Source organism: Megascapheus bottae, chromosome 6, assembly GCF_031878675.1.
Source record: "Megascapheus bottae isolate mThoBot1 chromosome 6, mThoBot2.hap1, whole genome shotgun sequence".
NCBI classification, from domain to species: Eukaryota; Metazoa; Chordata; class Mammalia; order Rodentia; family Geomyidae; genus Megascapheus; species Megascapheus bottae.
Genome location: NC_143514.1, coordinates 21,719,692 through 21,741,181, shown reverse-complemented (window position 1 = coordinate 21,741,181; position 21,490 = coordinate 21,719,692). Strand labels below are relative to the sequence as shown.

Sequence of the window (21,490 nt, the reverse complement as noted above, 5' to 3'; positions counted from 1 at the left end):
CTGGTGGTTAATTGGAGATAAGAGTCCTATAGACTTTCATGCCTTGGATGGCTTTGAACTAACAGTCCTCAGAACTCAGCCTCCTGAGTAGCTAGGATTATAGGTGTGAGCTACCGGCCCCTGGCTCTGTTCGTCTTTTATAATAATTCTTTGACAGCTAATATATTACATTTTTGTGTAAGCCTTTCTTAATTTCCTAAGAGAAAAATTTACCTTTTTGCGTCTTAGAGTAGAACTTATCTTTATTATAGTACTTGTTATGTTGTTCAGTTCAGAGTTTTCATGACTGACTTTCATTCTGTATATAATTAAATTAAACAAATCAGTTCACATGCTCTGGTAGGCTTCAGGAATGCAAGAATTAATGTATCATTTTAGGAGATCATAGTTGAGGGGAAACTGAAAAGTAAAGAGATAACCACCTTGCAATGTAGTAAATGCTATAACTGATTTGTGGGTAAAATACTACAGAGACAAAAATAAGAAAAAGTAGACTTAAGTCTATACCGTTTGAAAGAGGGATAATTTATACTTTGTTCAGATTTGTAACATCTGCTTAGCACATCACAGGCTGACAATAAATGTTGGTTAAAGAGTTAAATTCTATATTTTCTTCTTCTTTCCCTCATTGTTTTTCAGAATGTAAGGTATGGAGAAATCCTCTAAACCTTTTCAGAGGAGCAGAATATAGGAGGTAATATATTTTTCTTTTGATGCAAATCTGTCTCTGAGGCAAAGTACCATAAAAATTGTGTGTGTGTGTGTGTGTGTGTGTGTGTGTGTGTGTGTGTGTGTGTCCAGCCAAGTCTTACCATGTAGCACAGATTGGCTTTGAACTTGTAAGTCTCCTGCATTAGCCTATAGAGTTTTGAGTTGATAATCATACACCACCAAAAAAATCATATACATCAAAAAAAATTTAAAACAAGCAAGGCACCTACTGGTTCACACCTGTAGCACTAGCTACTCAGGAGGCTGAGAGTTGATGTTTGTAGCTGGAAGATAGGCTAGCATTCTACCATTTGAGTCACAGGTCTACTTCAGGCCTTTTGGTAATTAATTGGAGATATGAGTCTCACAGATTCATGCTGGTTCTGGCTTTGAACTATGATTCTCAGATCTCAGCCTCCTGAATATCTAGGATTATGAGCATAAGCTATAGGAATCAGGTCATACTATATAGCTTAGGTTTTCTTAGAGCTCATGATCATTCCACATCAGCATCCTAGATTTTTAACATTGAAATTTCTGAATCAAAGGGTATAAACAAGTGATTTTCTTCCTTTATTTGTGTGTGTGTGTGTGTGTGTGTGTGTGTGTGTGTGTTTGTGTTTGTGCATGTATGTTCCAGTTCTAGGACTTGAATCCAGGACCTGAATGCTATAACATTAGCATTTTTGCTCAGTTAGTATTGATCTCCAACTCCCAAGTAGCTTGAATTATAGAGCTCCAGGTTTTCCTTTTATTTTTTAAAAAATTACTACAGCGGAAATTAAAAAAAAAAGCAGGACAGGTAGTATAATAGAATTTTATATACTAATCTTCCAGTTAGGTATGACTGTTTTAAGATTTGATAGTTTTTTGTTTGTTGTTTGGGTATTATCACCTCATAGGTAGTTTGTAGTTTCTTTCTTTTGCTATTACTGAGTATACCACGCTTTAAGAACATGCTGAAGTAGACTTTTTAGTCATGTTTTTAGGGTTTACTGTCTTTTAAAATAGAAAATTGTTCTCTATGCCCAATTTAAACATTTTCTTGTATTTTGGTAAAGATACACTTGGGTGACTGGTAAAGAGCCACTTACCTACTATGACATGAACTTGTCAGCACAGGATCATCAGACATTTTTCACCTGTGATACTGATTTTTTACGTCCTTCAGACACAGGTATGTACTTTTTGATTCATGGTGTACACAATAACTATGAAAAAGTTTTTTAGTGTTACTGAAATTCTCTTGGCCTAGGATAATTACATCATCATTATCAGCAGCAGCAGTAGCTGTTACTGCAGAATCATACTGCAGAATACTGGGGTTTGAATTATGCTTGATAGGCAACCATAAATTTGGCCTATTTGTTTGTTCGTTTGTTTATTGTGCTAGTTCTGGAACTTGAAGTCAGGGCATGGTCACTATCCTTGAGCTTCTTTTGAACCACAACTCTATTTCTGGCTTTCTTTCTGGTTTATTGAGGATAAGAGTCACATGGATTTTCTCATCATGGCTTTCAAACCACAGTCTTCAGATCTCAACCTGAGTAGCTAGGATTGCAGATATGAGTCATGGTCACCTGGCTCCGTGGCCTTTTTTACTTTAGTAATTTTTCAGATAGGATCACTGCGATTACTAAGTTTGTGCCTATATATCTGATATTTCCATTACAGACAAATTAAAATTAAATGTGATTATAAACTAGATTAATGTATTCTTTTTTTTTTTCTTTGGAAGTCCTGGGCTTGAGCTCAGGGCCTGATCACTGTTCTTGCTCTTTCTCAAGGCTAGAGCTCTACCACTTGAGCCGCAGCGCCACTGCCAGCTTTTTCTATGAATGTGGTACTGAGGAATCGAACCCTGGTCTTTGTGCATGCTATGCAAGCACTCTACCACTAGGCCAAACTCCCGGCCCCTAGGTTAATGTATTCTTATAAGATTTTAAAAGATACTTTTTTATTATTTAGATACATTTTGGATCAGCAAAACCTTGCAGACCAAGCAAATCAAGTATACCTAAAAATTACACGTTAAAGGGGCTGTATGAGGCATGTAGAAAGCTATAAAATATATTTTGTTCTAGTTATAAGATAAACATGTATATTAAGAAATGTCTGTGTTTAGTTCATTGATAGAGGGTTTGTTTAGCATATATAGTTAAGCTCTGGGAAGCAAGTGGTAAGACTGTATTATGCAGCTTCAAGACAGATGTTTTCATAAGTTCTATTCTTTTTTTTTTTTGGCCAGTCCTGGGCTTGAGCTCAGGGCCTGAGCACTGTCCTTGGACTTTCTCAAGGTTAGAGCTCTACCACATGAGCCTCAGCACCACTTCCAGCTTTTTTCTATGTGGTACCAAGGAATTGAACCCGGGTCTTCATACATGCTAGGCAAGCACTTTACCACTAGGCCAAACTCCCAGCCCCATAAGTTCTACTCTTAATGCCCTCACTTTCCTTATGTATATTTCAATATCCAAATTAAAAATCAACTCTACAGTAGCCTTCTCTTGGCTATTCTATCAGAGTCGAGCACTTTGTTCTATAGTACTATAGTGCTTAGTCTAAACCTTATAAATTAATGCTGATTTATTAATTCAGCCAGCAGCATTTATTTATTAATGTTATCGCAGTGCTCTCATGTTTGTCTTCTCTAACAATATGAAACCTTTTATAGATCAGATCAGAGATGTTTTCTTCTCATTTTTGAATCCCTGTCATAGAGCACATTGCTTGTCTTACTATAAATAATATTTGTTCTTTCTATGTTAAAAGTATTATGAATGAGTAAGGTGCTGGTAGCTCACACCTATAATTCTAGCTACTCAGGAGGATGGGATTTGAAGATTGTGGTTCAAAGCCAGCCCAAGCAGGAAAGTCTACAAGACTCTTATCTCTAATTAGCTAACAAAATGTTAGAAATGCAGTTATGGCTCAAGTGGCAGAACACCAGCCTTGAGTGAAAAAGCTCGATGTGGTATCCAGCCTTGAGTTCAAGCCCAGGCCAATACATACACACAAAAAGCATGTATAAGTGAAGGCATATAAATAAATGTCCTAAACAATTTCACTAATAGCTAACACTTGGCAAATATATACTAGGCACTAGAAATTTATAGATGTTTTGGTTTGATTTTAAAATCACTTTATGAAGTAAACACTATTACTAGCCTATTTTAAAAAGAAAGAAACTGTAATGAGTCTAATAGCTAATTAATTGTGAGACTGGGTTTCAAGCTCAAGTACTTTTTTTTAACCATCATTCTAACTTCTATTGACTGATAGAAAATTACTAATATGGGCTTGAATAAGGCAGTTTCAAAAAGTGATACATCTTTGCTGTGCTAAATATATTAAGTGTAGACAGTAGCAAGAAGTCCAGGAATCTAGGTATGGTTATATAAAATGTTCATCTTGGGCCAGGAGTTTGGCTTAGTGGTAGAGTGCTTGCCTAGCATGCACGAAGACCCAGGATCGATTCCTTGGTACCACATACTTCGAAAAAGCCAGAAGTGGTGCTGAGTCTCAAGTAGTAGAATTCTAGCCTTGAGAAAAATCCAAGGACAGTCCTCAGGCCCTGAGCTCAAGCCTAGGACTGGCAAAAAACAAACAAACAAACAAACAAAAAAATGTTCATCTACCCAGGGCCAGAGTTCAAACCCAAGTATAGAAGAAAAAAAAAACAATTACTTTTTTGTTTATATGCTTAATGTTTACACTAACAACAAACATATTTAGACTGAGATAGGGTGAGGGATATGGCTAAAATGATGAGTACCTACCTAGCAAGCATAGAACCCTGAGTTCAAACCCTAGTATTGACCCAAAAAATGTATGTGTAAAGGAAATTACTTGCAATAGAATAATAATATTGTATGATAACTTTAACAGCTGAGGTAACTTAATATTAGGCCTCATTTTCCTCATAGAATTACAAATATCAGTAGCCTTTTTTTTTTTTTTTTTGCCAGTCCTGGGCTTGAGCTCAGGGCCTGAGCATTGTCCTTGGGCTTTCTCAAGGCTAGAGCTCTACCACTTGAGCCTCAGCACCACTCTGGCTTTTTTCTATGTATGTGGTACCGAAGAATCGGACCCGGGTCTTCATGCATGCTAGGCAAGCACTTTAACCACTAGGCCAAACTCCCAGCCCCAATATCAGTAGTCTTTTCAGATAGATCCTGTGTTTTTCCATTAAAGCTAGTGATCTTAAAACATTTTTGAGTATCTTCTGAAATAGTTTTGAAAAATATATGTGTCCTTTCACATATTTTTAAGTTGATATTATAAGACTAAAAGATTACAACAAATACGATTTTGGCATATTGCAAAATATCATTTTTTTTTAAATACTGTACTTTCTAGTTAGTTGGTTTTTTTCCCCCAGTCCTGGGGGCTTGAACTCAGGGCTTGGGCACTGTCCTTGAGCCTTCTCAAGGCTAGCACGCTGCCGTTGAGCCACAGCACCACTTTGGCCATTTCTGTGTACATGATAGAGTGCCAGGCAAGCACTCTACCACTAGACCACACTCCTGGCCCTGTACCTTATACTTAGATGTATACTATGGAATCAAATTACTATTTTTTGCTGTGTTTGTGTATGTGGGTATCTATGCTGATACCGAACCCAGGGCCTCTGCATGAGTCTATAAAAGATACTAGTGAACCACACCAGTCTCTGCTATGAAATAGTTCAAGACTTCCATTGAAAACTAGATAAACATGTGCTTTTTTTTTCTTTTGCAGTAGTAAACTTTTAAGTTCCCTTTGGTTGGTTGGTTGGTTTTGTTTGCTGCTTGCTTTATGTTTGTTAGGAGTCTTTCTATATGGCCTATCTACATTGACCTCAAATTCAAGAACTTTCTGCCTAGCCTCCCTAGTGCTAGGACTACAGGAATATACTATTACAACCAGCCTAGAAATCTATTTTTCTTAAATGTTCATATATTCTGCATCCTTGTATAATTTTTTTATATTTTTACTTGAGAGTCTTTTATCATACTTTCAGACTTTCCTACAATAGCCATTTTATATAAAATATTGAAGTTTGGGACTGGGAGTTTGGCCTAGTGGTTAAAGTGCTTGCCTAGCATGAATGAAGACCCGGGTTCGATTCCTCGGTACCACATACATAGAAAAAAGCCAGAAGTGGTGCTGAGGCTCTAGTGGTAGAGCTCTAGCCTTGAGAAAGTCCAAGGACAGTGCTCAGACCCTGAGGTCAAGCCCAGGACTGGCAATAAAAAAAAAAAAAAAAAATATTGAAGTTTAAAATTCATTTGACCATGAAGTTTTAAATGTTATGATATATCTTAAACTTTTTATTGTTGTTGTTTTTAGGGGAAATTAAATTTATTTTAACTAGTAAATAAAAACATGAAAGCCTGTATTGCAATGGAGAAACATGTGAATATCATGTAATATTTTAATTGAGTTACACATATTTAACTATATTTTTGTCAAATCCTTGAAGCTACTTACTTAGCTCTTTAAATTTCAGAATATCTTTCATATAACCTAATTGGGTGAGTATCTTCATTGTCAATTCTATCATTCAAATTATACTTGTTTTCTGACGGAAAATGCTGATTTCATTTTTCATTTCAACTCTGCATCTCCATGACAGCCAAGTATACTGAATTCACCTTTTAAAATAGAAAGACAAAACTGGGCACAGTGGCTCACACCTGTAATCCTAGCTACTCAGGAGGCTGAATCTGAGAACCAAGGTTCAAAGCCAGCCCAGGCACAAAAGGACCTGAGACTCCTATCTCCAGTTAACCTCTAGAAAATGGGAAGTTGGGCTTGGTTCAAAGGTAGGGCGGTAGCCTTGAGCTGAAGAGCTCAGGGACAACGCCCAGGCCAGAGTTCAAGCCCCATGACCCACCAAAAAAAAAAAAAAGATAAATGTTAAAGCTTTGCTTAAACGGGGGTGGGAGTTTGGCCTAGTTGGTAGAGTACCTAGCATGCACGAAGACTCAGACTCGGGCTTGATTTCTCAGTACCACATATATAAATTAAAAACTGGAAGTGGCACTGTGTCTTATGTGGTAAAGCTCTAGCTTTGAGAAAGCCCAAGGACAGTGTTCAGGCCCTTAGTGGAAGCCCCAAGACTGGCAAAAAAAAAAAAAAAATAGTTTTACCTAGAGATTATCACTTGGACAAAAAAAGGCTTTGCTTTTATTATTTCTTACTAATGTGCCCTTTGACTTTTTGTAAAGGATATTTTCAACATTCGAGGTGATGCATTTTTTAATAGTAGTTGGGTATGGATGCTAATGAAACTAATAAAAAATGTAATCACTCCCTAATTTGAAACATCCAGGAGCCAGAATACGCTATTGCTTAATGGACGTTCCACTGTTCAAATAAATGAGTAAGAGTCAGGAGTCCCTCTTATATGATAAATTGATTTAAAATAGCTATCCACTGCTAGAATTTGGTTTGTAACCCCAGCACTTGGGATTCTAAGGAGGATCTAGAAGCCCAGGCCTGCCTGAGCTTTCATGGTGACACCTTAAACAAACAAACAAAAGCTACCCTCAAACCCAAATTCCATTGTTCTTTTTTTACACTATAGGGCAATGTGTCTTAGAAAAATTCAGAATGGGTAGGAAGCAAATCTTTTATAGAATAGAAGGGAATATGTCTGTCCGTGGTGGGTTGTAGGGATTGTGGTTAGGTCAGAATGGAAAACTACTTTGTGAATAGATTGATCAGAAGACTGTTCCTCGGGTAAATCAATTCTAGCAAAAATCATACAGTTGAGTAAAGTGAAGGCTTTAGAAATCAACTGCCTTAAATCTATATGTATCCTTTTGGTCCTTGAGAAGTTTCATGTACATCTAGAGGTATGTATAACCTAGTTAAAGACTGAGCTCAAGGACAAACTTTTGTCTGTACATGACAGTTCAGAAATGGACTGTCACATCTTGATCCTTTCAGATAGTTACATAAAGGCAATACTTTATATTAGCAGCTTTATACTAAAAAAAGAAAGGGCAGTGACATATACATGTGTGATGTGGTATATTTCTCTTGATTTATAACCATCTAATATATTACTAGATTTTGTTCTTATTTTACTGATTTACTTTTTAAGTCAAAGAACAAACTTTATATTCTCAAGGGCCAGCCAAGAGCAATATTTGAACTTTCTGTTTTCATTTTTAACAGTTAAAAGTCAGGATTCTGGGGAAGTAGTATATATCTAGAGTCCTCTCTACTCAACAAGGTTGGAGTAGGAATGCACTTGGGTTCAGGAGTTCAGGGTCAGCCTAGGCAATAGAGTAATTACCTTGTCTCAAAAAGAAAATAAATAAAGAGATTTCACATTGAAATCCAAATTTACACCTCTAACTGGAAAATAGAAGACTGGACCCAAATTTCCATTTTGTAGAAAACAAAGAGAATTAAGTTGTACATGAGGTTTTAGATTTTTGTTGTTGTTTCCTGCTTAGCTTTTATAAGCATTTACATTTGTGACCACTGACTTGGTGATTACTGCTGTTCTTTTGTGTTTTTTAGAGTATTGTTTAACTTAAAAGATAAACTTGAGCAAATTGCTAATTGCTTGTGTTAGTTAATTTTTAGTCATATCATGGTCTCTTAGAACATTGAGTATTAAATTGGCATTTTGCTTTAAATTATTCCTAGGCCTTATTTTAGAAAAAATATTCATTTTTCTTCCTCAACTTTATTTCCGCCTTTCTTTTAGGCTTAGGGCTGCCTTGATTGTGAAGAATAGTCTTGAAAGATTGGATAGAGTATATGAAAACATAAGAATAAGAAAAGGTACCTACAAGGGGATTATATAACATCACTAGAAATGAAAACAAACAAATGAAAATGAGATTGCTTCGTGTATTAAAATAGCAAAGATTGATAATATAAATTGAGTATTCCTTATCTGGAATGGTTATGACTAAAAGTGTTTTAGAGTTCAGATTTTTTCAATTTTGAGAACATTTAATTTAAAAAATGAGATATCTTGAAGATAGAGCCCAAATTTAAACACAAAATTCACATATGCTTCATATATATCTAATATAAATAGATGAAGGTAGTTTTATATAATATTTTTAGTATGCTTGTGTTTTGACCATAAACCATCACATGAAGTCAAGTGTGGAATTCTCTATTTGTAGTTCTATGTTTTAGATTTTGGAGCATTTCAAATTTTGGATAAGGATTTGGCACTCAACCTATAATATATTGGTAAGAAAGTAGAAATACTGTCACTCTGACACCTCTTGAGAATATAAATTAATATTGTGGAGTTTGAGTACATATATCCAAAATCTTTTAAAAGGTACATATATTTTAACCAACTGGAACTGCTGTTCTAGAAAGGAAGTATTTTATCAGCTATTACAAGATAGAAAAAAAACATGGAAAGATTGTTATACTATTTTTATTGCAGGAAAGCATTTGCTCAAAAGGAAAATGGTTATGATATATAATGGATATTTGATATAGATGTGATATACATCTAATATAGCAGAATCTCCAATAAAATGTTGGTTAAGATTCACCATTAAAAATTTACTTTAAACATTATATAGCTTATAGAAGAGAGACTCATCTTCCAAAATGTCAAATTATCATGGTATTTTAGATTTTGTTTGTTTTTTTTGCCAGTCCTGGGCTTGAGCTCAGAGCCTGAACACTGTCCTTGGACTTTCAGGGCCAGAGCTCTACCACTTGAGCCTCAGCACTACTTCTGGCTTTTTTCTATGTATGTGGTACTGAGGAATTGAACCCAGGTCTTCGTGCATACTAGGCAAGCACTCTATCACTAGGCCAAACTCCTGGCCCCATATTTTAGAATTTTTGCAGAATGATGTTCTCTACCTGGTCAATATCAAATGGGTGCTGACACATCAATTTTTCAAGTTTAGGAAGCACTAGCTGTCAGCTAACTGATGACATTTTTGATATGAGAAATATATTTTTGTTTTACAGTGGAATATATTGTCTCCTTTTCTAAGCCAAGACTAGTATTTCGTTCTAAAGGAAAACTCATTTTCTATATTATTATGTCTGAAAAATTCCAAAATCAATAGTCATAGGTTCTCCATTTTTCTTGTCAAACTTAAAATAGGGTAGATTTAGAAATCTATTTTACATTTAGAAATCTATTTTTTACCTGTTTGTTTAACTTATAAGAAACTTAGCATTTAAAGTGAAACAAAGATTTTGGTATGGCAAATAATAGCAAAATTAGTACTATTATTCCAGAGAAATCCTAACTCAAGGCTTTTATTAAATTCTGGCAAAGCTGACATTTTCCAGAGATGCATAGCATTTTGAGTTAGTACATTTTCTCTTTCCAGTTGTCATACAACATACAAATTTACACATCATTCTATAGTGAATCATTGAGCATACAAAGACTTTGTTTTTAAGTTTTTGTATATTTTTAACATAGAATCTTTTCATAATTGTAAAAAGTGGAACTGGAATATTTTGTATTGATTATAATCTAATTTGTTACTCAAACATAATTTTATATGTACTTATATATGTATAATAATGATGTAATTAACTTAGTTAAGTACCTTAAATGTTGTTATTCATATAAATCGTAGAAATTTTTTGCTATATGAAAACTTTCCAAATTTAATGCAGTTTTCTCATACAATTAATGTAAGCTAGTGACTTAGTTCCTTGTTTCATATATTTAAGAACATGTTATTTAAGGTTTTATTTGCTCCTCTAGCGCATTCTTCATGCAATTTGCATAAGATTATTATTTGTTTATCATCTCATCCACTTTTTGAAATATTTTTCCTACAGTTATGCAGAAGGCATGGAGGGAAAGAAATCCTCCAGCTCGCATCAAAGCAGCCTATCAAGCTTTAGAATTAAACAATGAGTAAGTTTGAAATATGTGGAAAGTAAGTTTATTTTAAAGGAAACACAGGAAAATGCTTTTGTATTTCCTTTTTTCTATTCCTAAAACACTTATAGTATTAATTGTCCCCTTTCCTTTTCTGCACACTAAGAATAAAATTTGCAGCATTCACTGACATTTGTATTTTGCTTCTAAAGTTGTCAACTTATATATGTTTTTGAGTAGGTACATGTTAGGAATTCTTTTTTTAAAGTAGAAAATATTGATTATTGGTGCTAATACTGGATAGTTAAAGGTGTACTAAAATACTTAGGCCATTGTTTTAATTTTGTTTTTCATTTAAATCACTCATTGAAAACATTCATTCTGTGTTGTGAAGTTTAGTTGCTAATGGGCTTGAAGGCATAGAAAAGATTAAAGGTAAATAAAATATAGCTCTTACAACTTTTTTCATCATTTTTATAGGTCTGTGTCAGCTTTATATCTTAAGAAAAATGCAAAGTATCGAGTCAGTATTTAAATAGTCAAATCAATTAATCTACTACCTACTAAGTAAATGTTGAGTAAAAGTATATGCCCAGTTGAGATGAGTCAATGAATGCTTCCAGGAGAGTGTGAATTTAGAGTTTTCCCTTGAAACTCCCCAATAAATATACTATCTGTATTAAGAAGACCATCTTCAGGGACAGCAAAGTAGCAGAGTAGTAAACTCCAAAAGCAGTGACTAAAACTCAGCACAGTGGCTTATACCTGTAATTCAACTACTCACAAGGCAGAGATATGGAAGATCATGATTCAAGGCTATCCTGGACAAAAGTGACTGTTAATAAATGAGGCATGTATGCACCCACGGTCCCACCTATAAGGGAAAGCCATAGGTAGGAATGAGCATTGTGGTGTGACGCCAGCCCCAGCAAAAATTCAAGACCTTACTTGAAAAGGAACTAACGCAGGAAAAGGACTGGGGATATGAAGCAATAGAGCACCTGCCTTGCAAGCATCAGATGCTAAGTTCAAAGTCCAGTATCACCAAAATTAAAAACTAATCAATAAATAGATAAATAACAAGGACTAAACTTGTAAAAACTTCCATAATCAACTTTACTAAAACTCTGTAAAATAAATGTTTAGAATAATATTGTGGATGCTTAAAATAATCTAAATTTCTATGGGAGCTTTATGGTTATTTTAACTTGGGATGATTCCTTTCGCTGGGCTCTAGGTGAATGGCACCCTTGAAGATAATACATATTCCCAATATTGATTTATAGTGGAAACAGAATGTACATTATTCTTAAAGAACTATGTCTGTAGTTTTCCTTATATAATGGCTCCCTATGGACCCTCTAAAAGGGCTTGCCTTGATTTCTGTTAACTGAAATTCTCTCAGCATTGAATTAACTATTCAGGGGGATAGTCATTGAAAAATCTTGAAACGGAAAAATCTTGAAACGGAATGTAAGGGATAAACCTGGGCCAAAAATATTAGAAAAATCAGAATGCTTATGAGGAAGGCTGGGGAATCAGGACTTTGACAGGCCTTTATGTATTCTGGGAATCTCAAAGCCTCCATCCTTGGTCAATACTGAGCATGCTCAGAAAAGCAGGCTATATTTGCATATCTAACTTTCCTATTGTTCACAAATAGGAAATTAAAGCTAAGTCAGAGTTGTAAGTTGTCTAGTTAAATGTTGGAAGAACACTTTAACACGTGCACTAAACCCATTTGCAAAGGCATTGATTTTTTTTGTGTGATTTGTTTGTTCTTTGGTTGCATATGTTTAAGAAATCTTTATCAAGTCATTAATTGACCACTAACACCAAAAGAAAACAGATCTCATTGGTTACACATAACAAAGAATATAGATTTTAGGAAATTGCTTCTAGACTATTACTAAACAACTAAGAAATAGTAACAACACATAGAACAAAGCATTTTCTTTTTCAATGTCTTACCCATGTAGCCCAGATTGGGTTGGAACTTGTGATCCTCCTATCTCGACATCCAAAGTGCTGAGATTACAAGCATGGATGATAGCTATTTTACCAGCACTTTTGTGTCATGCCTGCCCTTATATATTTTTTATCAATAATCCTTTTTCTACTGTTTAGATAAAACTATTCAATTGGAATATAATGTATACAATATATATAAATTAAAATTTTCACTAAGTACTGGTGATCACATCTGTAATTCTAGCTACTCACAAGGTTGAAATCTGAGGGTCATAGTTTGAAGTCAGCCTGGGCAGAAAAGTCCCTGTGAGACCCTTATCTCCAGTTAGCCACTCAAAAACCAGAAGTGGCATTGTGGCTCAAATGGTAGAGTGTTGGCCCTAAGCCCCACAACTAACAACAGCAACAACAACAAAATTTCTAGTATTCATGTTTAAAAGCAAAAATGAATATTAATGCTTATTTAGCCATATTCAAATGTTTAAAATATAATTCCAACATACAATATTCAAGAAACTATTAATGGAGTACTTTATATTTTTACAATCTTCAAAATTTGGTGTATACTTACATTACATTTCAATTCACACTAACCACGTTTCAAGTGCTTAGCAATATGTGACTACCAATTAGAATACTGAAAAATCCAGGTGAGATAATCAGAACTAGGAACAATAACAGTTTTAGGGAATGGAAAGGATACTTTGTTTTAGGGTTTTTGTTGTCCAAAACCAAGAATGAATTTATTAGCCAACTGTTTGACTTAAAAAAATCTTGGTGTTTTGGTAAGATGAAGAAAAGGAAAACATGGACATGAGGGGTGTGAGTAGGCATATAGGAAGGACTGGAATTTAGACTACGGGAAATTGTACTTTGTGTTATTACAGATGAGTCTTAAAGTGAGGATGGGGTCACATACAAAAGTAATATTCAGTTTGGTGGTAAAAGTCTAGGTCTAGGAATATGTTTCTAATCAGACATGAAAGGTTCCAATCTCTGCTGTGTCCTATAGCTACTCACATGAGCTGAATATTGCAAGTATATAGCGACTAAGAACAAGTATGACCATTGGAGTATTTGGTCCCCGAAAGTACTTTTTTTTTGGTCAGTCATGGGTCTTAAACTCTGGGTCTGGGAGTTGTCCCTGAGCTCTTCAGCTCAAGACTACTGAGCTGCCCCTTGAGCCACAGCCCCACTTCTGGTTTTCCTGGAGATAAGAGTCTCAGGGACTTTAGTGCTTGGGCTGGCTTTGAGCCGCGATACTCAGATCTGTCTCCTGAGTAGCTAGGATTACAGGTGTGAGCCAACACACCCTGCTCCCAAAACTGTTTTTTTTCTTTATTAATGTTGATTTTTACATCATATTTTAAATGACAGGTTTAACAAACAAGTGTTCGAGAAGGGAATCTCTATTTACAATCACTAGGACCCAAACTACTTTTTAAATAGTATTTTTCTTTTGAGGTGCAGGGGTCCTAGAGATTGAACACCCGGGCAGTTCTTTTTATCTCCTCTGTAAGAAAATATTGCACAATATGTCAGAGAATGCACATAGCAAAAGAAAATAAAGAGTGGGACTGAAAGAGGAAAATGCAAAATTATGGTCTTGAACTAATGAATATACCAGGGTGCCTCTTAATGTATTAAGATGTTGAAAAAATATTTTTATTAAAGAATTTATTAACATTGATTTTCATTATCATGTTTCAAATGTCATGTTTAACAAACAAGTATTCAAGAAGGGAATCTCTAGATACAATCACTGAGAGGTTTGTTTTTTTTTTTTTTTTTTTTTCAGTTGAAAAGTATAGGTGAGGCTAGGAGAAACATGTTTATAGACTAAAGGGCATACCCAAGAGAATACTTGCCTTACCATTATACTTAAATTATCTTGCTTGCTTTCTTCATAGTTGTGCTACTGCATATGTTCTCCTGGCTGAGGAAGAAGCAACAACTATTGTAGATGCTGAAAGGTTATTTAAACAGGCCCTCAAAGCAGGAGAAACAATTTATAGGCGATCACAACAATGCCAGCACCAAAGCCCTCAACATGAAGCTCAACTGAGTAAGCAGATTTGAACTGATTTTTACTGTCTTTTAGCTTCTGTAATAATAATGATGATAATAATAATAATAACGTGATATTTAGAGGTTAGATAATTTTCATGAGATAACTAATAAGATTAGTTATTTCTACTTATAAGCCAAGAAAACAAAAATTATGTACTAGCCAAAATGCTTGTGGCATTTTGCTGATTATTGGGAAGAAATTTACTGTTCTAAGATCAAACCATTTATTTCATCTAAAATTTAGGCCATTAGTGAAACAATTCAAAAGTGTTTGGGCCAAGCATCAGTGCTTATACCAGTAAACCTAGCTACTCAAGAGGCTAAGATTAGAGGATCTTGTTTTGAAACCAGTCTAAGAGACTCCAGGTTCAATTATCCAGCAAAAGAGACAGGCTGGAGGTATGACTCAGTGGTAGAACACCAGCCATGAATGAGAACATAATGCCTGGGAACCAACAAAACAGATTTTTTTTTTTTTGCCAGTCCTGGCGCTTGAACTCAGGGCCTGAGCACTGTCCTTTGGGCTTTCTCAAGGCTAGAGCTCTACCACTTGAGCCACAGCACCACTTCTGGCTTTTTCTGTGTATGTAGTACTGAGGAATTGAACCCTGGTCTTCCTGACAGTTAGGCAGGGATTCAACCACTAGGCCAAATTCCTGGCCCCTAAGTATATATTTTTAATGGAGTGATTCATACTTAAAATAGAGAAAGAATCAATTGTTTATATAGAAACTTAAAATAATAAGCTAATGTAACATCTATATATTTATATATTATGAATATTTATATAATATATAATTAATATATTTATTATGGAGAAATTTGCAATAAATTCCTTCCATATGTAACTTACTAGGTGCCCGTGGTATTTGTGCTGCTTATGGTATTTGTGCTGCAAGTTTAGGTACTAAATATAAAAAGTTAGAATAAGAGCTAGGTGTGGTGGTTTATGCTTATAATCCTAGCTGTTGAGAAGGTAGGACTTGAAAGAACTGTGGTTCAAGAAAAGCCCTGGCAAAAAGTTTTGGAGACACCACCTCAATCAATGAAAAATGAGTGTGGTGGTACAGACCTGTGTTCTCATTTGTTAATATTAAAATTCATTCATCAATTGTATATCAACTATATATACTGCACTTAAAATACTATGGGCAAAAATAAACTCCATAAGCTTTTACTTTGAAAGTAGAGAGAGCAATTTAGTTTTCATCTCCTAATGATCATTAGTATTCCTCCAATTTGATACAATTTAGTTTTAATTAAATCTTCCAAAGTAAGCACATAAAATTTATAGGCATTACATTAGAGAAATAGCAGGTCATAATACAAAATTGATGGTTGAGTAATTTCTTGTTTTTGTTTTAAATAGGGAGAGATACCAATGTGCTAGTATATATTAAAAGAAGATTGGCAATGTGTGCAAGAAAATTAGGAAGAATAAAAGAAGCAGTGAAAATAATGAGAGATGTAAGTAAATTTGATAACTGACTCATTTTAATGCAGAATCACTGTCTTTATTTGGCCATTTTTATAAGCGGGTAATTGTTTAATATAAACATTTATTAAAGGCTAGATGCATCTCTACAGTTTTATAAAGAAGCAAAGAATATTGAATCTCGTTTAGCTCTGTTAAATTCCTATTATGATTTCAATCTTTTTTTCCTCTTAATGCACAGTTGATGAAAGAATTTCCTCCTTTTACCATGTTGAACATCCATGAAAATCTCTTAGAATCACTCTTAGAGTTACAGGCCTATGCAGATGTTCAGGCAGTACTAGCAAAATATGATGGTAAGTTTTATTTGTCTTGATAATTCAGTTTTCTCTTTTCAATTGTGTAATTGTAAATATGATCCTATCCGTATGTTTTCCACACTATCTTTTCAGTATTATCATATAGTACTTAGTGTATATAAGTACAAGTTGCTGTTGAGTATCTTCTTTAACTAGACTACTTTTGGTAGAAAAACCTGAGGAGCTTTTCCTCTGTAAAGATTATTTCTTTTTTTATTGAGTATGTAATATGAGTAGGCACTTGGAACACAGTGGTGGATAAGAGGACATACACATGGGAGTAGAAGGATTTGAAGTGTAGTGGAATGTATAGAGAATTGAACATAACAATGAGGACAACTTATTAGGTGAAATCTTTGGGAACAGTTTAGTGCTATGCACCTCATTTATTTTGGAATATCAATGAAAGATAACAGAAGTTGCTTAATACTGTTTTGGGGTGTTTGGTTTTTTCTTTTTGCCACTCCTGGGGCTTGAACTTAGGGCCTGGGCACTGTCCTTGGGCTTTCTCAAGGCTAGTACTCTACCACTTGAGCCGCAACCCCACTTCCAGCTTTTTTTTTTCTGTGTTTGTGATACCGAGGAATTGAACCCAGGGCTTTGTACACGCTAGGCAAGCACTCTACTACTGTGTGCCATGCTTCAGATCCTTGATAGTGGGGTTTATTTTTGTTTGTTTGTTTTATTGTATTTTATTGTGGGGGTAATGTATAGAGGGGTTACAAACAGTTACATTCGTCAGGTAGTGAATACATTTCTTTTCAACCATTGATATCCCTTCTTGTGTTTTTGTTTCACTTCCCTCCCACTCCCTTAATAGTGTTTTTAAGAGTAACAAAAAATAATTCAAAATGACCTTTTTCAATGCCTTTTAGTTACAGTTATTAATAATCTCATCTGATCCCATAGTTAACATGCAAGTTGATCAGACAAGTAGTTTCACTCTTTCCATCTACTAAATTAGGAAACGGGGGTCTCACTAGTCCTCCCACAATAATAATTCAGTTTTCATTAACAATGCTATTATAACAATGCAATTTACTGAAAATGGAGTTAGGAGAACTTTAAAGACATATAAATTTTCTGTTCATTCAGAGGAGACATCAACTTTTAACCCAAAGCTGAAAACCTCCTAATGAGCATAATGTTTCTGGTCATAGCTTCCATTATAACAGAACATATAAGGTCATGTATATTCACATTTGTCTTGACATCGGTTCTTACATATTAGCTTGAGAATCTCCATGATTTGGAAAGTTTGAAATGTGTTATACTTGGAAGTTTGTTTTTGACATCTGGAATTATTAGGCAAAATTCCAGTTTCTTCAGAATTTGTAGACTTAGAAATTGGTAAGAAATTCCTTTGATATGCAATTTACTGGATGCATAGCATATTATGATATTTGTGCTGAAAGTTAAGGGACTAAATATAAAAAGTTGGAATAAGATGCGGTAAGAGAGTGGGAATTGAAAGGACTGGTTCAAGGAAAGCCCTGGAAAAACTTCTGGAGACACCACCTCAACCAATGAAAAATGAGTGTGGTGGTACATGACTGTGTTCTCATCTACTTGAGATTGAGGTCCAGACTATCTCAGGCATAATGTGAGACCTTACTAAAATGTAATGACAACAAAATATCTAAGTGCATGGCTTAAGTGGTATAGAGTGTCTGCCTATCAATACAGGGCCCTGAATTTAAACCTCAGTGTTGCATTTCCCCAGATATTCAGAATAAGACCCAATTCATTAAATAAAATCAGGTAAAACTAATACAACCAAAGTTGCTATGCTTCTGTGAGATATAAAAACTTGTCAGTTTTTATATCTCTCAATTTTTATCATTCTAGACTCCTAAAGTCATTAAAAACAAATTTATTTCCTCAGTATAACTCTGGAATTGAAGCATTAAGAATTATCGGACTGGGGGTGTAGCCTAGTGGTAGACTGCTTGCTTAGCATGCACAAAGCGCTTGGTTCGATTTCTCTGTACACATACACAGAACCAGCCAGAAGTGGTGCTGTGGCTCAAGTGGCAGAGTGCTAGCCTTGAGCAAAAAGTGTCCAAGAACAGTGTCTAGGCCCTGAGTTCAAGCCCCCCAACTGGCAAAATAAAAAAAAAATTGTTACCTTTACTCTTTTGATAATGCTCTTTTAGGCATTCTTTTGCAATTTTATTTTATTTATACTCCCAGATTACTTTTTTTATTTTTAAAAAGTATTATTTAAGAAAACATGGAAAATACAAAAATAAAAATTACCTTTGTTTATTTTACCAGTAATTGATTTAACAGTATATATTTAATTTTTTATAATCTTAATTTTTCTGTATGGCAAGATGTGTATATATATATACTTACATAATTGTAGTTATAACTTTTCTCCTGAATCCTTTTACTGTAAACAGATTATTATGAATGTTTGGGAGCAGTGTGCACATGGTTCTTGAGCCACAGTTACTCTCTGCCATCAAGTAGCATTCTCTATTTAGAGAAGCAGAAACTGAGATCAAAGAAATTGGTATCAGCTCATGGATAGATAGTAGAATCACAGATAGTAGACTCTGGTCTCTTAATTATGTGTCCAAGTGCTTCTACTATATTACAACTGTTGGATTTGCACTATGAATTATGCATATGAAAATTATCTTAAGACATTTAAAATAATTCTCACCTTAATTAAAATTATTGTTATAGATATAAGTCTTCCAAAGTCAGCGGCAATCTGTTATACAGCAGCACTATTGAAAACAAGGACTGTTTCAGATAAGTAAGTAGTTACTAAACTACTGTAGTTTGGGAAGACTGCTAAATTCAATATTGTGTTTCTTCTTCACTACCTTTATTCATTTTATTTGTTTATTTACTTAGAGACTGGATCTTGCTAGGTCACTCAGGCTGGCCTCAGACTTGCCATTTTTCTGCCTCAGCCTCCAAAGTGCTGGGATTATAAGCCTAAACTTCCATGCCTTGATCGTCCACTGACTTAAAAAATGCTTTTTCCTCTCTATTTCATTCCAAATAATTCCTGATCTTCTGTAACTTTGAGGTCTTTCCTTCTATATCTAGGAATGTAAAAGATGTTAGAGTTAACTTAATGGCAACTTAATTCAGACTTTATCATAAACTAGCTATAGAACTTTGGACAAGTTCATTACTTTGAGTTACTTCATCTTCAAAATAAGAATGTTGTTATGATGGTTTGTGAAGACTACATGCAAAGCTTCTAAAGCGATGTCCAGAAAGGAAGTATGTATACTGGTTATCAGTGACTCATACCTATAATCCTAGCTACTCAAGATGCTGAGACCTCAGGATCACAGTTCAAAGCTAGAAGTAAAGCTCCAAAAGCTACAAGTAGGGCTATAGCTCAAGTGGTGGTATGCTACCCTTGAGCAAAACAGCTTAGAGACAGCACCCAGGCCATTAGTTCAAACCCCCAGGGTTGCCACTGGAACAAAAAAAAAGAAAAGCAGTAAATCTTATCTGGTAGGAAAATAGGTTTCACATCATCTGTTCTTAGGTTGTAATTGAATTATTCTGTTTTCCTTCTGTTTTTGTTTGTCCTTAATGAATTCTCTTTATATGGCAAATAAGATATATAAAGAAACTTGCCAGTAAGATCCTTTGTCCAAAAATAAATAAACAAAAAAAGTTATTCAGAAATGAACCAGCTGGGTACTAGCAGCTCATGTCTGTATTCCTCACTACTCAGGAAGCTAAGCTCTAAAGAGGGAAGTTTGAAGCTATCCTGGGCAGAAAAGTCCATGAGTCTCTTATCTCCCATTAACCAGCAAAAAAGCTGGCTAAAGGCATGGCATGGCTAACGAGGCAGAGGGCCAGCTTTGAGTAGAATAGGGCCAAGCAAACACGTGAGACTTTGAGTTGAAGTCCTAGTATCAGCATAAGAAAAAGAGAGACAGACAGTTCTCATTTTCTTTTAATAAGTATTCCTCTATATAAATTACAATGACTATTCATTATCTTTCTTCTTAGCTAAAAATGTACTTTTTGTTTCATGAGATTTTTCTGGTTGTCCCTGTCTCTGGTAGCATTTCTTACTGTCTAACCTTTTCCAAAGTGTGTGTCTTCAGTGTATGTTTTCTAAAGGTTTTCTACACATCAGGTTGATGAGGTCTGTTCCTTATGCCTTTTTGTTTGTTTGTTTTCAGCAGCATTGGAATTTGAACTCATAGCCTTGCACTTGCTAAATAGGGGTTATGTCACTGAACCATGCATGCCTCCAGGCCTGTTTTGTCCTGGTTATTTTTGAGTAAATGTCTTATTTTTTGCCTTGATATACACCTGGATCACATCTTGTTGCTGAGGTTACAGCCATATGCCATCATACCCATTTTTTTCTGTTGAGATGTAAGAAGATAGTAAACTTTTCTGCCAAAGCTGTCCTTCCTCCTAAGTAGCTAGGATTATAGTTGTGGGCCACTGGCATTCAGTTCTTATTTTTATGTTGAACTAGAAGCTTTACTTTCATTGTTAGTAATTATATATACTATATGTAGTAATAATTTTTAGTAATTCATCTTTGGCCATTATCAGGTATGTCTAATTCAGGGGATATATTGTATTCTAACTCCATAATTTTCTTTTATTTCTTTTTTTATTTGTTCATTTCTTCATTTAATCTTTTTTTTTTCTCACAGATTCTCTCCTGAAACAGCCTGCAGAAGAGGATTAAGCACAGCAGAAATCAATGCTGTGGAAGCAATTCATAGAGCTGTGGAATTTAATCCTCATGTTCCAAAAGTGAGAAATTTTTAAATGAAAATACTAATTTTTTTAAGTTTAACCGGTTGATTGCAGTGTAGACCAAAGCTCTAGTTGCAATAATGTGGGTTGGAATTGTTTTCATGTGTGATATTCTGATGTTTACTATGTACACTAAAGGGTACAGCGTAGAAAGAAGAGTAGAAGCACTTAGTTTACCATGGGCTTTGTAATTGCTGCCAAAATAAAATTTGAATTGTGGTTACATAGCTTTTTTTTCCAGAGCTGGGAATGGAACTCAGTGGCTTATGCATGTTAGCTGAGTGCTCCTCCATTTAGCTTTTCTTTTATTGTAGTTGTAGAGGAATAATCAAATTGCTTGGTCTTAAT

At 34.8% G+C, this 21,490-nt stretch overlaps 1 protein-coding gene across 5 annotated transcripts in view; it reads left to right on the top strand.

Annotated features, from left to right (window-relative positions):
* Positions 1–21,490, top strand: part of St7l (suppression of tumorigenicity 7 like) — a 131,741-nt gene that overhangs the window by 12,627 nt on the left and 97,624 nt on the right. For all 5 annotated transcript variants that reach the window (XM_090334435.1, XM_090334439.1, XM_090334436.1 and 2 more), the window contains exons 4-11: positions 640–694; positions 1,773–1,888; positions 10,501–10,579; positions 14,425–14,579; positions 15,954–16,051; positions 16,261–16,375; positions 19,073–19,145; positions 21,037–21,139. In XM_090334435.1, coding sequence (XP_090190561.1) covers positions 640–694; positions 1,773–1,888; positions 10,501–10,579; positions 14,425–14,579; positions 15,954–16,051; positions 16,261–16,375; positions 19,073–19,145; positions 21,037–21,139 — 794 coding nt within the window. The remainder of the gene's footprint in view (positions 1–639; positions 695–1,772; positions 1,889–10,500; positions 10,580–14,424; positions 14,580–15,953; positions 16,052–16,260; positions 16,376–19,072; positions 19,146–21,036; positions 21,140–21,490) is intronic.